The sequence below is a fragment of the Rousettus aegyptiacus genome, unplaced genomic scaffold (assembly GCF_014176215.1).
Source record: "Rousettus aegyptiacus isolate mRouAeg1 unplaced genomic scaffold, mRouAeg1.p scaffold_m13_p_2, whole genome shotgun sequence".
NCBI classification, from domain to species: domain Eukaryota; kingdom Metazoa; phylum Chordata; class Mammalia; order Chiroptera; family Pteropodidae; genus Rousettus; species Rousettus aegyptiacus.
The window spans coordinates 137,199,854-137,213,155 of NW_023416295.1; the positions used below are offsets into that span (position 1 = coordinate 137,199,854).

General features: G+C 33.6%; 1 protein-coding gene across 2 annotated transcripts in view; it reads right to left on the reverse strand.

Moving 5' to 3' along the window:
- Positions 1 to 3,469: 3,469 nt before the first annotated feature.
- CNTN1 (contactin 1) overlaps positions 3,470 to 13,302 on the reverse strand; it is a 272,015-nt gene continuing 262,182 nt past the window's right edge. For both annotated transcript variants that reach the window (XM_016151683.2, XM_016151684.2), the window contains one exon: positions 3,470 to 5,504. In XM_016151683.2, the coding sequence (XP_016007169.1) occupies positions 5,428 to 5,504 (77 nt within the window). In that variant the 3' untranslated portion in view covers positions 3,470 to 5,427. The remainder of the gene's footprint in view (positions 5,505 to 13,302) is intronic.

Sequence of the window (13,302 nt, forward strand, 5' to 3'; positions counted from 1 at the left end):
GGGTAGCCAGGAGGCCCAAGATGGCTAAATAAAATACACCAAATTTCAGGGGATAATCTGGGTCTTTAGTGAGATTTGGTATAAGTACCAGGTCTGAAAGAGAATCTCTATTACTTTTCAACCACTGTCCAGTAGAATGTAGGCTTTAAACTGTGAACACTCATGATCCCTGCCACAAGGAACCTGCTTGAGAATGAACATGCACACAGAGAAAAGCAAGATCAACAGATGGCGAAACAGTAGTCTGAGAATGTTACTTAAGCCCTTATATCTAGTCTACCTTACAGATCTCATTAACCGAGCCAATACATTTCTTCTTTTTTTCTTAAGCTTATTTGAGTTGAGTATCTGTCACTTGCAAAATAATTCTGAATGATTAAGGAATGTTATTCTCATTTAATGGAAGAGAAAACTTAATCCTCCAAATGTCACATCACTTGCCAATGTCTCACAGGTAATAATAGATAGAGTTAGAATATGATCATGGGTCTGCCCAAGGCCCATAATATTTGCATAACTGTATTTTTTTAAGTTAAAAAAAAAGTGTGCATACAGTAAAACTTACCTTTTTGCTGTACTGTTTTATTTTTGACCGATGACTTGAGTCACTGCCACCAGTTCTATCATCCCCCAGAGTTCTTTCATGCTGTTCCTTTATGGTTAAACCCTGCCCCTATTCTTATTGCCTGGCAACTATTGACTTGTTCTCTGTCCCTAGAGTTTTGCCTTTTCTAGAATGTCATATAAATAGAATAACACAGCCTTTTGAATCTGACTTCTTTTCACTTAACATAATGCATTTGAGATCCATCATATTTTTTCATGTTATCAACATAAATGCTTTTTGAAATTATGTTCAGAGCAGAATTTCAATCATATCCTCAAAAGTGTGAGTGGAGCACACTATTATGGTTTTAAAAAGAAGAAAAGTATACAGAATTGAGTAGTAGTCTCCCAAGATTTAAATCCACGTGGAATCTGTAAATGTGACATTATTTGGAAATATTTTTGCATATGTAATCAGGTTACGATGAGATCACAATGGATTAGGGTGGGCCCTAATCCAAGGACTGGTGTCCTTATAAAAAGGGAGAAATTTGAACACAAAGACACAAAGGGAGAATGCCATATGAAAACAGAAGCAGAGATGGAGAGACGCAGCTGCAAGCCAACAACAACCAAGGTTTGCCTGCAGCCACAGAAGCTAGAAGGGAGCCATGGAACAGGTTCTCCCGTGGAGTCTCCTTAAGGAACTTACCTTCTACACACCTCAATTTTTTGGATTTCCAATTTCCAGAACTGTGTGAGAGAGATTTCTGCTGTTTGAAGACACTCGATTTGTGGTCATTTGTTGTGGCAGCACTGGAAAACGAATACAAAAAGGTGTGACGGCATTTGGCATTGCTTTCAAGGCAGCTTCCCTGAGAGCAAAAGAGCTTGACTGATAGGCTAGATAATGACCGAGTTCCTGCACTTTATAATTTTGCCTTAGGATGAGACGAACTGAATTCTAGAGCCAAAAAGTGATAGCATCATAGGAACTGATATATACTACCTCAAGGATCAAATTTTTCACTAGTGAATAAAAAGTGCACCTGTTCTTAAAATATGATAAACAACATAGAATCCTAATGCTGGCCTTCCATCAATTAATTTTAAAGTGAGCTCATTCAAAACCATTATGTTTTCATTCTGAAGAAAAAAATGTTGAAGTTGGGGTGGGGGCACCTTTCATCAATCTTTTTATTAGCAACCTCCAGAAGATTATGGACTCAGGAAATTAAGTATTAAAATTTAATTAACTTTACAAGTCCCATGAAGAAAAAAGAAAGAAAAAGGTAAAGGAAATCCACATTCCTTTAGTGAAGAAATCTGAAGTATACTTCAGTATGCTGCTTGGATTTTAGATACAAACAAATTAGGGGACATTTTTAATAGACAAAATGCAGAGAGCATTTGATACTAAAGATATAGAACCAAAAGATAAGAACGAATGAGCATATTAGTCATGAGAAAATTAACATTTTAGACGAGCCAAAAGAATAGATTTGTTTTTCTTTATTTTTAAATCATGTATACATGATGTTGATATTGTTGATTCAGATTAAAGTATTAATTAATCTAACTTGTCATAATCATGAAAATCTGTGATTCTCAAACCCAGCTCCCTATCAGACTCTTCTAAACAACCTAAGAAGATACAAATGCCTGTGCCTAACTTCACAGATTCTGATTTAGTAAGTCTGGACTGGGGCCCAGGAAATCTATTTTATTTTTTCAAATTATTCAGATTATTGTTACGGGCAGTCAGGTTTGAGAACACTAACTTGAAAAAATCTCTCACAGAATGAAGCTTTGATCTCCCAAAGCCTGGGTAATTAGAGCTGAGGTCAATCCAAGGTCAAATACCAAAAGCAAAATATTGAAATAGAAGTAATTTAATACTTAGGGTCAAGAAATGGAGGCAGGGTCCAAAAGGGAAAACCAGAGTCCAGGGTAGAAGCAAGCTTCATGAAATAGGAAGGGAGGTCAGAATGTCAACATGGAATCACAGTGAGAACATGGGAGACAATTATAAACAAAACACAGGAAAATCTGCAAATCAGAATTTGGGGTTCAGTCTGGCTCAGGACTCAGAGAAGGCTTTACTTGTATCAAACTCTTGATTGTCAAGTCATGCTTTTACATAGATTCCTCTATTATAGTATCAGCTCATTCAGGATTAAACTAGTCCTTATTTTTTCAGCTTCTAGCAGTTTGCTTTAGTGTCTAGCATTAGAACGAGTGATATTCACTGACATCTCCATAAATTGAAGTTATCTACCAGATAATCTTATTTCAATGTAATAATGCCTGTGTGTGTGTGCATGCAAGCTCATGTGTTTCTTTGTGTATAGTTTTGTTGCCCTTTAAACATGAACTATTATTTAACAAGTAACAGTAATTCCACACTCTTTAACTTAAAATGAAAACCTTCTAAAAATCAATTTTCAACTTCAGGTAAATTGAAAGGACAGTTGTTATTTCTTGGATAACAGTAAGACATTTATTTCTTTATAATTTGTTTTCATTCATAAAAAGGACAAAGCACAGTCCTATACTACTCCATTGAAAAAATAATAAAAAATAACTAAAAAAATCAATTCAATATTTATCAGTATCAAATAAAACTACTATCACCTTTCCTGAAATACAAAGAAACAACAGAAGTGTCTATATCTCTATAAATTTTAATTAAGAATCTTGTGTCTTAAAGCAGATGATACATTAGTTAGTTTGACAACAGTTTAAAACTGATGGTCCCAGTCAAATTTATACAACTATATGAGGAAATGAAAAGTTTGAGTTATCAGTGAATGATAGATTTTAATCTACCTAATCAGTCACAAATTTAAAATTAAACAAATATCCTCCAAAGTCTGTTTTCTTCTTACCTTTCAGAACCATTTCATGCAAAATCTAATCGTTTTTGCTCTTTATTGCCATACATTAGAAAATAAAAGGCAAGCATGCATTTGGCAAAAGATTTAGTTATTGTTGATTATATAAAAATGCCCAACATGGGTCACATTGCAAAAGGAAAATCCCAAAGTGTAACAATGAAAACACAAACATTTGTATAGAAGGCTTACAGAGTATTCATTTCCCTAAAATATGAAGAGATTTTGTTTCTCTTCAAATAATTAAATATTTTATGAAATCTGGTAATGCTCTTAAGACTGTTGACATATTTCTACTGGGAAATCATCCATTTCATTTATTTTAAAAAGTTTCATTTTATAACAAAGAGTTAAATGTAAACTAATGAAATATTTATTGATATTTTCATAATGAAAACTTTAAACATTTACACATAGATATATAGTACAAAAATTATACAAATTAAAGAAAGGGGGATAAAGTAGTAATAGATCTGTTTTGCTTCCTGTAAATATTTTTTTTATGAACCTATAAGGTATCCTTTCTAAAAAGATAAACTCTATCTCTAATTAGCTCACAAGTTTGTGCTATTAAAATAGGATTATACCTCTTGATGCATTAGACATTGCACAATTTCATGAGCCAGTTAATCCTTATTACTGGATTTCTTTCACATCCACACTCAAATACATTTCCGTGCACACCATGGAGAATGAAGAAATGTGCATCTTCCTTTCTACAACTTATAAAAACCTGAAGCACCAACACTTGGGAGACATCATTGGACAGACCTATTATTTGTCTCCTCTTGGCCTTCCAGTTTTGCATACTCTTTAACGTACCATTAGCAACACATTGATTTGGCATTTTTAGCCAGATTTCGGTATTGCATTAAAGTGGGAAATAAATTTAAAACTAAATTTTAAAAAATAAGAAATACTGTAGTTTTTCCAATCTACAGGTGATTTCTTGATTCCACACCTTCAATAAAGAAAGGTTTTTATTTAGGAATGAAGCACAAAAAACAAGATACTAGATATTATTAGGTAATTCTAATATTCACTTAACTGTTATTTATTTCTAGCCATATAAAGACTATCACATTTTGATTAAAAAATTGAAGCACTCTACTTTTCAAAATTCATCATTCCACATATGAATAAATACAGCAATATAATACTCTAGATAAGAGCTGTGACTTTTGAGGTTTGAAATTGATGATAATAAAAACATAAAATAATTTCAGAGTAGAATACAAAAGTAAAAAAAAAATCTTCATATGGTATGTTAACTTTACTATTACAAAACTAACTTAAAAGTATTACTGATTCTGAAAATCAAATACTTATAAAATTACTTACTTCCAAAATAAGAATACTGATAATAAATTCTAGAATTTGGTTTTTAATATTCAAAATCTTTCAACTCATTTTGTAAAATAATTTGGTAATGGAATTTATGTCAAATGTTTCAGTTATACTCTACTTTTTTTTTTTTTAAGAAAACTCAGAATGTCATGAATGATAGGGGCCATTCAAAAATATGTGGGACCTAGAACAGAGAGGATAGTACAAGAGGATAGTACTCTTACATTTACCACATACAGTCAACATTTCAACCTCTATTATATTTTACAACTTGTTATTAAAGCACCTGTGTATGGTGATTTTACTTTCACTCTACAAACTATAGAATTGAGTTGAACACTGTAACTTGTCCCATTGGATTAAATCATGCAACTGTCACAGAATCAGGTTAAGTGGTTTATAAGGCATACTGGAACGAGTTAAAAATTATTTTATATCCATTTAAAAGTTTATTATTTTGGATAAAGGGGTTCCTGAATGCCTCAGTCATAACATGTGTTGTAAATCAGTTGGATAGTTTGTTAAAGTATAATTTATTTGGCTTAGGATGGAGCCACAGGAATTGAAAGGAATTGTTGTCATCACAGGGATGAAAGGTGTCCTCTGAGCTGGGTCGGGTATAGCAGCTGTCACACCACATTCAGAATTCCAAGTAGACAAGGATACCAAAGGCAGGAAGCAGTAAACCAAGAAGACTTGGTAGTAGTGTAGATGTACCTACAAAGTAAATCAAACATATGCATTATATTCCATTTATAGCAGTCACTATTCTTTATTTACCCTGCTTTGGGGAAGGTCAGAATATATAGGCCCGAAAATCAAGAAGTTCCTTAAAAACAAAAATAGAACAAACAAAAAAACAAACAAACAGCTTCTCTATTTCTAGTTCATTTAAGAAAGACATAAAAATTTGATAAAGGATTTTGTGTGAGCATGTGATTTGTTTATACAACATGTTCATATAGATCATTTAAGATTATAAAATCACAAATGTTCATGTTTTCCCAAATTCCTATCAGAAGGTGATAGGTTAAGAAATATAAATAAGTTTAAAAAAAAAAGTATATGCATGTATTTGTGTAAGCTGTTAAATAATAAGGTAAAGAGATGTAGTAAAAATATTAATGTTATCTGGGATAATGACATCATTAGGTATAGATCTTGCATAATTCTGTATACCACTGGTTTTAAGACATGTAGGTACTTATATAAAATGATTCGAAGAATATATTTTATAACAGCAAATCATTTTATTTAAGTTTTTATATAAGAAACAATTGCCCTGACATATGCTGTGAATTAAAAATAAAAAATGATATAATATGTTATGGACTTATATTACATCTTGGGCTAATAATTACATTGAAAAGGGCTCTTCCTGTGGTCAAGTAAGTTTCTTGAGAAAGAGCTGAAAAGTGGGACCAAGAAAGCATATTTCCCCTTCTCACTCTCCACGCCTAGGACGCACAGTCTTTAATAAACACACTGCTGGAATGCGTGACAGGCTAAAAAATATAGTAAATAGCTTCTCAATGTAATGGATTTGTGTCAAATTTTGGAATTTTACTTAAAACATTAAATTATTATTATCTGCCATGTTAACAGTGGCCTAAAACATCCCTTTTCTTTGGAATAATTGTCTTATATTCAGAAAGATTTGGGGCATTTCTCTTGAATTTCTAGTCATTAAAAACAGATTCATATTTCTTATATGGTGGAAGATGATTGTGTCTATCTGCATGCCTGTATTCTGCTGTTAGCAGCATTCAGTGCTGCAGAAAAAAAACATAATCCAGAAAACATTATCAGAAAAGATAAAGTGATTCTTAGAAATAAGAGGGGCAGTGAGTATCAAAAAGTGAGGGTAGAAAAATAAAGTGAAATCATATTATTTGCAACGACATATATGTACATAGAGGGTATTATGCTAAGTGAAATAAGTCAGACAGAGAAAGATAAGTGTCATGTGATTTTAGTTATATGTGGAATCTAAAGAATAAATGAACAAACAAAATAGAAACAGACTCATAGGTACAGGGAACAAATGCTGGCGGCCAGATGGAAGGAGTATTGGGGAATGGCTGAAAAAGATGAAGGAATTAAGAAGTATACACTGATGGTTACATAAGAGTCACAGGGATGTGAAGAACAACATAAGGAACACAGTCAATAATATTGTAATAACTATGTATTCAGATGGGCATTAGACTAATCAGAGGGGAATCACTTTGCAAATTATATAGCTGTCTACCCACTACGCTGTACACCTGAGGCTAATATAAAATAAAATTGAATGTCAACTCTAATTGAAAAATGAAAAAATTTTTAAAAAACTGAGAAAAAAGTGAGGGCGGGACAGAAAGGACAATATAAACAGATCTCAAGCAGCTTCTTATAGCCTCATTAATGCAGATGCTGCAATAACATTAACAACAACAGTGATAACACTAATAATGACTACTATAGCTCCTATTTACTTTTCTACAGCCATGCCAGACACTACACTGGCCCTTTGTCTGTATTTTGACATTAATACAACAGCCTGTGATGATAGGTCTTATTGTCCTGGTTTTATAGATTATGTAACTCAGATTTAGGTAAAATGACTTGCTGAAGGCCACCACCAGTAGAGAGGGCAGAGCCAAGATTAGATCTCAGATTGGCCTGGCCATACTCTTCGTACCTCCCACCATTTTCTGCAGATAGCTTTGGAAAGTGACCAGTTCTAGAAATGCGTAAAAACACTATACCCTGCACTTAATGTGTCAAGGCAAAGCCACAGAAAGAAAATAAATGACCTATATGAAAGTGCAGTACCTAGGATGTTTCAAAGCATCTTTGTATTGTTACAGTATTTTTTCCTTCTATTCTTCTACATAGATATTTTTTAAATATGTCACAGCCCACACATTATTTTATTCCAATAAATTATGGCCAATAATAAACCTCAATCACATAAAAAACATTACTTTTCAATGTTTACCTAATTTAAATGATCTGTCTTAAGGACCTTTGTCCGAGAACAACTATAGTACTCTGTCCTTTTACCACAAATTACATCAGCAATGGATACACTTTCATGTACTTGCCTGAAAGTGTGGGTTGGCTCAGTAAAAACTGTGGCTGTGGAAAGAAGTTTAGTCAATTGTGGGTGCCATTTTGAAGTTTTGGTGTTAGTATGAAAACCAAACACAATTTCGTAATTTGTGGCTTCAACATCAGGATATTTGACTTATTCTAAATAAACTTTTCATGTTTATGTGTATTATATTTAATTTCTCTAATGGCTCAAGCTTATGTAATTGTGGTCTTCATCTTCATTTCTCTTCCACATTCCAAGCACAAATTAGAGACCTGACTGAATTACTATTTAAAGTAATTTTAAATGTGGGATTCCTATATTCTTGAGTTTTCATATATATTGGTTTTATATCTAACAAAATGTATAATACTGTTATCAAACATAATTTCCGTACTTATATGGCATGTAGTAAACATATATTTTACTTTTCACATATCTACTGAATGTCAAACATAATCAGTAATCTGGTGAATCATTTTTCCTTATTAGAATAAATGTAAGGCCAATTCAGGGTATTGCATCTCTTCCAGTAGATTTTCTTGATTTTTTAAACTAAACTGCTCAGACTTACTTCCTTCAGGAAGGATTCTTGCTACAGTGAATTAGATGTGAGAAGAGAAGAGGATGTCAAAAGTTAAGCAGTGTTTTACAATCTTTGCATGTTTTGTAATAAATAGAGAACTGTTCTAATCAGTTTTTAATACAAATCTCTGATGTTTAAATTTGAACACCATAATCCAATCCAAATTCCTACTTCTTCCTATTGCTGATGATGCCACAATACTTGGAATTTTCTCCTTGTCATGTCATTTCTTGTGTTCACAACTGTTAATTTCTCTACAAGACAGGAAATACATCCAAATTACATTTTTGGTTGCGTTGACTAACACCAAATCCAGCATATAGTGACCACTTGACTTCTAAAGTTATAATATGAATAATTCTTCTATAAGCATTGAACCTTTTCTGATTATCAAACATAGGTAGGAGGGAAAGCCAAAGGGTGGGACAAGGTGGTTTAAGGAAGAATACAAAGAGAACCACTATGACTTGCAGTGGAATCCTTAATATTTCTTTACATTTTATACTATCGCACAGTCTAACTTTTAGGAGCCTGGGACAAGAAAGAGAATTACACATTCCCATTAATGCATTTCCTCAGGAAAATTTTTTTTTCTCTAGCAGAGAGATAATATTAAAAATCCATAATATCAGAAAGGCATTTACTTTACTGCTCAACCCAGCGGTCCTCCAACTTGCCTTGGTAAGATGTTACTTTGGATTCCTTCAAAGTCTATAATTGGCCATGGACTAAGGGAAGAAAGTGTTTTGAAGAAATGATTGATTCCCTGCTGGCTAGAGGCATGCTTACTACGTATTAAGTGTGTTAGGTACACATTAGCAGATGTTCACTGTTGAAATTTCTTGAGTTCAGTAAAACTCCTGCTGGGAGAGCAGCAAATTCAGGAAAGTGAAAGAGTAAAAGTCTGTCTGGGACTGGAAGTAAAAATTACCTTAGATGAAAAAGAACAAAGCTGCCTGTTTTTATCTGAGTTAGTATGACAGATATGGATAAAGCCAACTGTAAACTTAACTAGAGACACTTCTAAGGTCACATGGCAGCTGTAAATGCCCTACTGACCCCTTCATTGAGTGACTGGTGCTGTGTTCAGTGATGCCCAGACTTGCTTTACTCTTCCCTTCTATTGCTGGGAATACCCAGTTGCTAAACTATGTTTCCTGCTGATGTCTTCCAACCTAGTTAATCCCAGCTTCTCCTATCCCCATCACAGAAACAGAATCAATTGCTTCTTCCCCTAGACTCTCCTCTGAATTCTTCAGCAGGAACTCAAACCTTATGTAAGATGCTTCTCCTTTCCATCTGAGTGGTGTTCCATGATTGCTCTGGAGTATGTTTCCTTGATGCATCCAGTCCATTACAGGTAGTCTGACTACCTATCAGATTACAGTTATGTGTGTTTAGGTTTTAACAGAACAAACAGACAAACATGAGGATTGGTAAACTGGTGACAGTCCTAGTCCTACTAGAGTATAAGGTTGTATTGGGAACAGTATCATGGGGCTCTGGGGCCAGCCAGGCAAAGAAAGCGAAGTCCCAGTCCTGCCTCAGTCTTTTGTTCACAGGCAATCTTGAGTGTGTTCTTTAATCTTGTAATGCCTAGATCCTTCAACTATAAAATGGAAACAATGACATATCTCATAGCTTTATTGTGAGAATTCAGAAGATGCCCATCAATGGTTCTTATATATATTTTAGCAGCATAACCTTTCTTCAGAAGCAGTTGTATGTGGAAGACCATTACTGAACTAGGAGGGAGAGGAGATACTTTATTCAGAGATGGGTCTGGGGCAGGAGACCATCAGATTTTTGCCCTTTCTCCATTCATGATAGTACCAGTACTTCCCCAAGCTCATCGCTCCATGCAATCTGTGGGGTTCTGCTTATTACAGTTTGAAAACAGACACTTTATGTGGATCACTTCCATAAATGCATGACTAGTAGAAAACTCTCATAAATATAGCAATTCATACTACATTTGATAGCGATTCATACTATCTCTTATTATAGATCTACACTGTAGTCTTTGAAAAGTAGTTGAAGAAAAAGCAAAGCAAAACAACAGATAAAGCAGGTGTCTCCCGCTTTACGTTTGAGACATACATATCTACTTACTGTTCCCCAATCACACATTATGTCCTTTTAGATCACAAACATTCCTGTCGTCTCTTCTGTGGCATAGTAGTTGGAATCTTTGCTTTCAAGTAACAAGAACCCAACTCAAGAAAGAGCCGACGTTGCACCACTTTTGAACAGCTAGAGACAGATAATTGAATACTTGTGTCTGCCATGTTTCTGACTTTCATCTCTTCTTCCTTTGCATATTGCTTCACATTCTCAGACTGACCTCTCAAGATAGACAAGAGAACGATGCTCACAATAATGTATTCTCAAGAGCAAATAGATGTTATCTTTTAACCCCAACACCAGTGAGAAAACTTGCAAGGAAAGATTCTGATTTGAAAAGTCTGGGTCACAACCCACCCCAAGACCAATTACTGTGGCTGAATTAATAGATTTATTTGATTGAACAAGCTTTGAACATGTTCCATTTCTAAACCAATTCTCATAGCCAAGGAGGCAGGGTCACTTAAGAAGATGTCAGTTTTCATTTTAATCTCAGGTACTTTCTACTAGTACTTTCTGCAATGAAAGGGCTGTTTGGATCCAGAAGCAAAAGAGGAATTCTTGGAAGAGAGAGAATATACCGAACTAAAATGTGCAACTGTAAGTTAAGAGTCACCAAAAGCAACATGGAATAATCCTTATCTCCTAAATTTGTTGACCATGGTAAGCATTTTGTCAGAGAGCATGTCACAAGAATACTGTTCTGTTCACAACTTTGGAAAAAATGTGTTTACATTTATTTTGTGTTCATTCATAAAGAGTTTCATGCAATTATTCACTTGCATTATTCACAACCTCTCTAACTTACTTTCCCCAACTTTTACTTATTTTCCTCAACTGCTTGAGGCTAATCAAGATAAGAAAAGCAATTGATCTATTTAGCTACTAAAGACTTGAAGAATATTTCTGTAAATTAGTCAGAGTATGAGCCATTTTTATGAGTAATCATTGAGAGCTACTCATGATAGGTACAGCATTAGGATTTAAAAGACTAGAAACTAGCTTTTCTTTTGGTGGAGTATGTTTGGTTATATTTACTCTAAGATCTAGAATTTCAGCAGTGATGATTCCAGAAAGGAAAACAAGCTAAGAAGTTTAATAAACTACTGTGGCTGAGTGTATGTAAGGTCAGCATTTCTGACCTTGTTTATTTGTAAAGGAAGGCCTATTGAAAATTTCTAATTTTTACAAATACAATCAATCACAAAAATTTAGTCTGAAAAATGTAAAGCAATGGGTTAAGAGCTACTTTTGTTTTTGGAGTTAGCCTAACTTGTTGAGAATTTTGTTTCTTCCTTTGAGATAATGAAACATATCACATGAATGAATATTCTGACAAAGACAATTTAAAAAATGTATGCAACCCAATTTTTATGCAGAACTTAACACTTGAAAAATGTCAAGCCATTGAGGCAAACACAGATATTTTAAAATTTGTCCTGGCTACTGGGATTTTACAAAATATCTCAGACAAAATGATCTTAAAATTTTTATTGGTTAATTCATGTCTAGAATTTCCATTTTATCTTTCTCTCTTATTCCTCACACATTTTCTTTTACACGATTCCCCCCACAAATGCTCACTCCATATTTCATCCAGTGTAAATGTTATCTATCAATACTGAAAATATAGAAAAGAGTCAAGGTGTAAAGCATACAAACTTATAAAGTAGAAGACTTTTACTTTCCCAGCACCTGGTATAGAATCTATAATAAAACTCTCGTAATTCAGTAAGGCTAATGTTAACATTTCTTTTAGGTCATATATTAAAATTATTATTTTTATAGATTGTCTAATGCTAATTAAAAATTAAAATAGGTGACTTTTTAGAAAGTTGGTTGGGTTTGCTTCAAATAGGTCCCGGGAAAAATGCTGAGACACTTTTCAATTTTCAATCAATTATTATAAGCTTTAAATACCTGCTTTTGAGAAAATGAAGTAATAGATATTTATCTAAGTTGGTTTAAGAGTTTCTGGAAAATAAAACAAAGAATAAATAATAAAATTAAATGGGTTTGATCTTTAAGGCTTCGCAGACTTTATCTACATTTGATTTTTTTTTTTTTGCCTTTGTTATCTATTTTTACCAGGGTGTCTATGTATACCAACTTGTTTATTTTGTTTTTAATTTTATCTTCTTATGTCTTTTGAACCAGCAAAATGCTAAGCTATGTGGAGAAGAAAAAGGACGGCTTAAGATTTACTTCCAGTTCTGTCAATAGCTAGTTGTGTAACTTTGGACAAAAGAGAATATTTGGACTCAAGATGTGGCTCTGAGGCGGGTGTGATCTTTGGCTATTTTACTTGTCATGGATGTGGATTTTCCTTCTGTAAAATGATAGGGTTTAATGTTATAAGTCCTTAGGTTTCTACTATGGCCACGAGTCTATGATTCTAAGCAAACCATAATGTATTTAAGAATATCAAGCATTGAGCCATAAAATTTGCAAACGTATTTGTTATATTTCCCCTTTTTATGATAATCAAATTTGATATTACTTTATAAATATATATTAAATGCTTGATCATATAAGTGATAGTGGCTTCGATGGGTTGTTCTGTCTGGTGAAACCTATTAATCTTGCTGCTCCTACTTGTTTAGCAATTATGGACCCGCATGCCAAGCAAAATAGATTTTTTTTTTTTTTTTTTTTGGCTGAGGTACATGATTTGCTGGCAGCTTATCCTAGCAGTTGTATTCATTCCTTACTATTGATTTTGGACC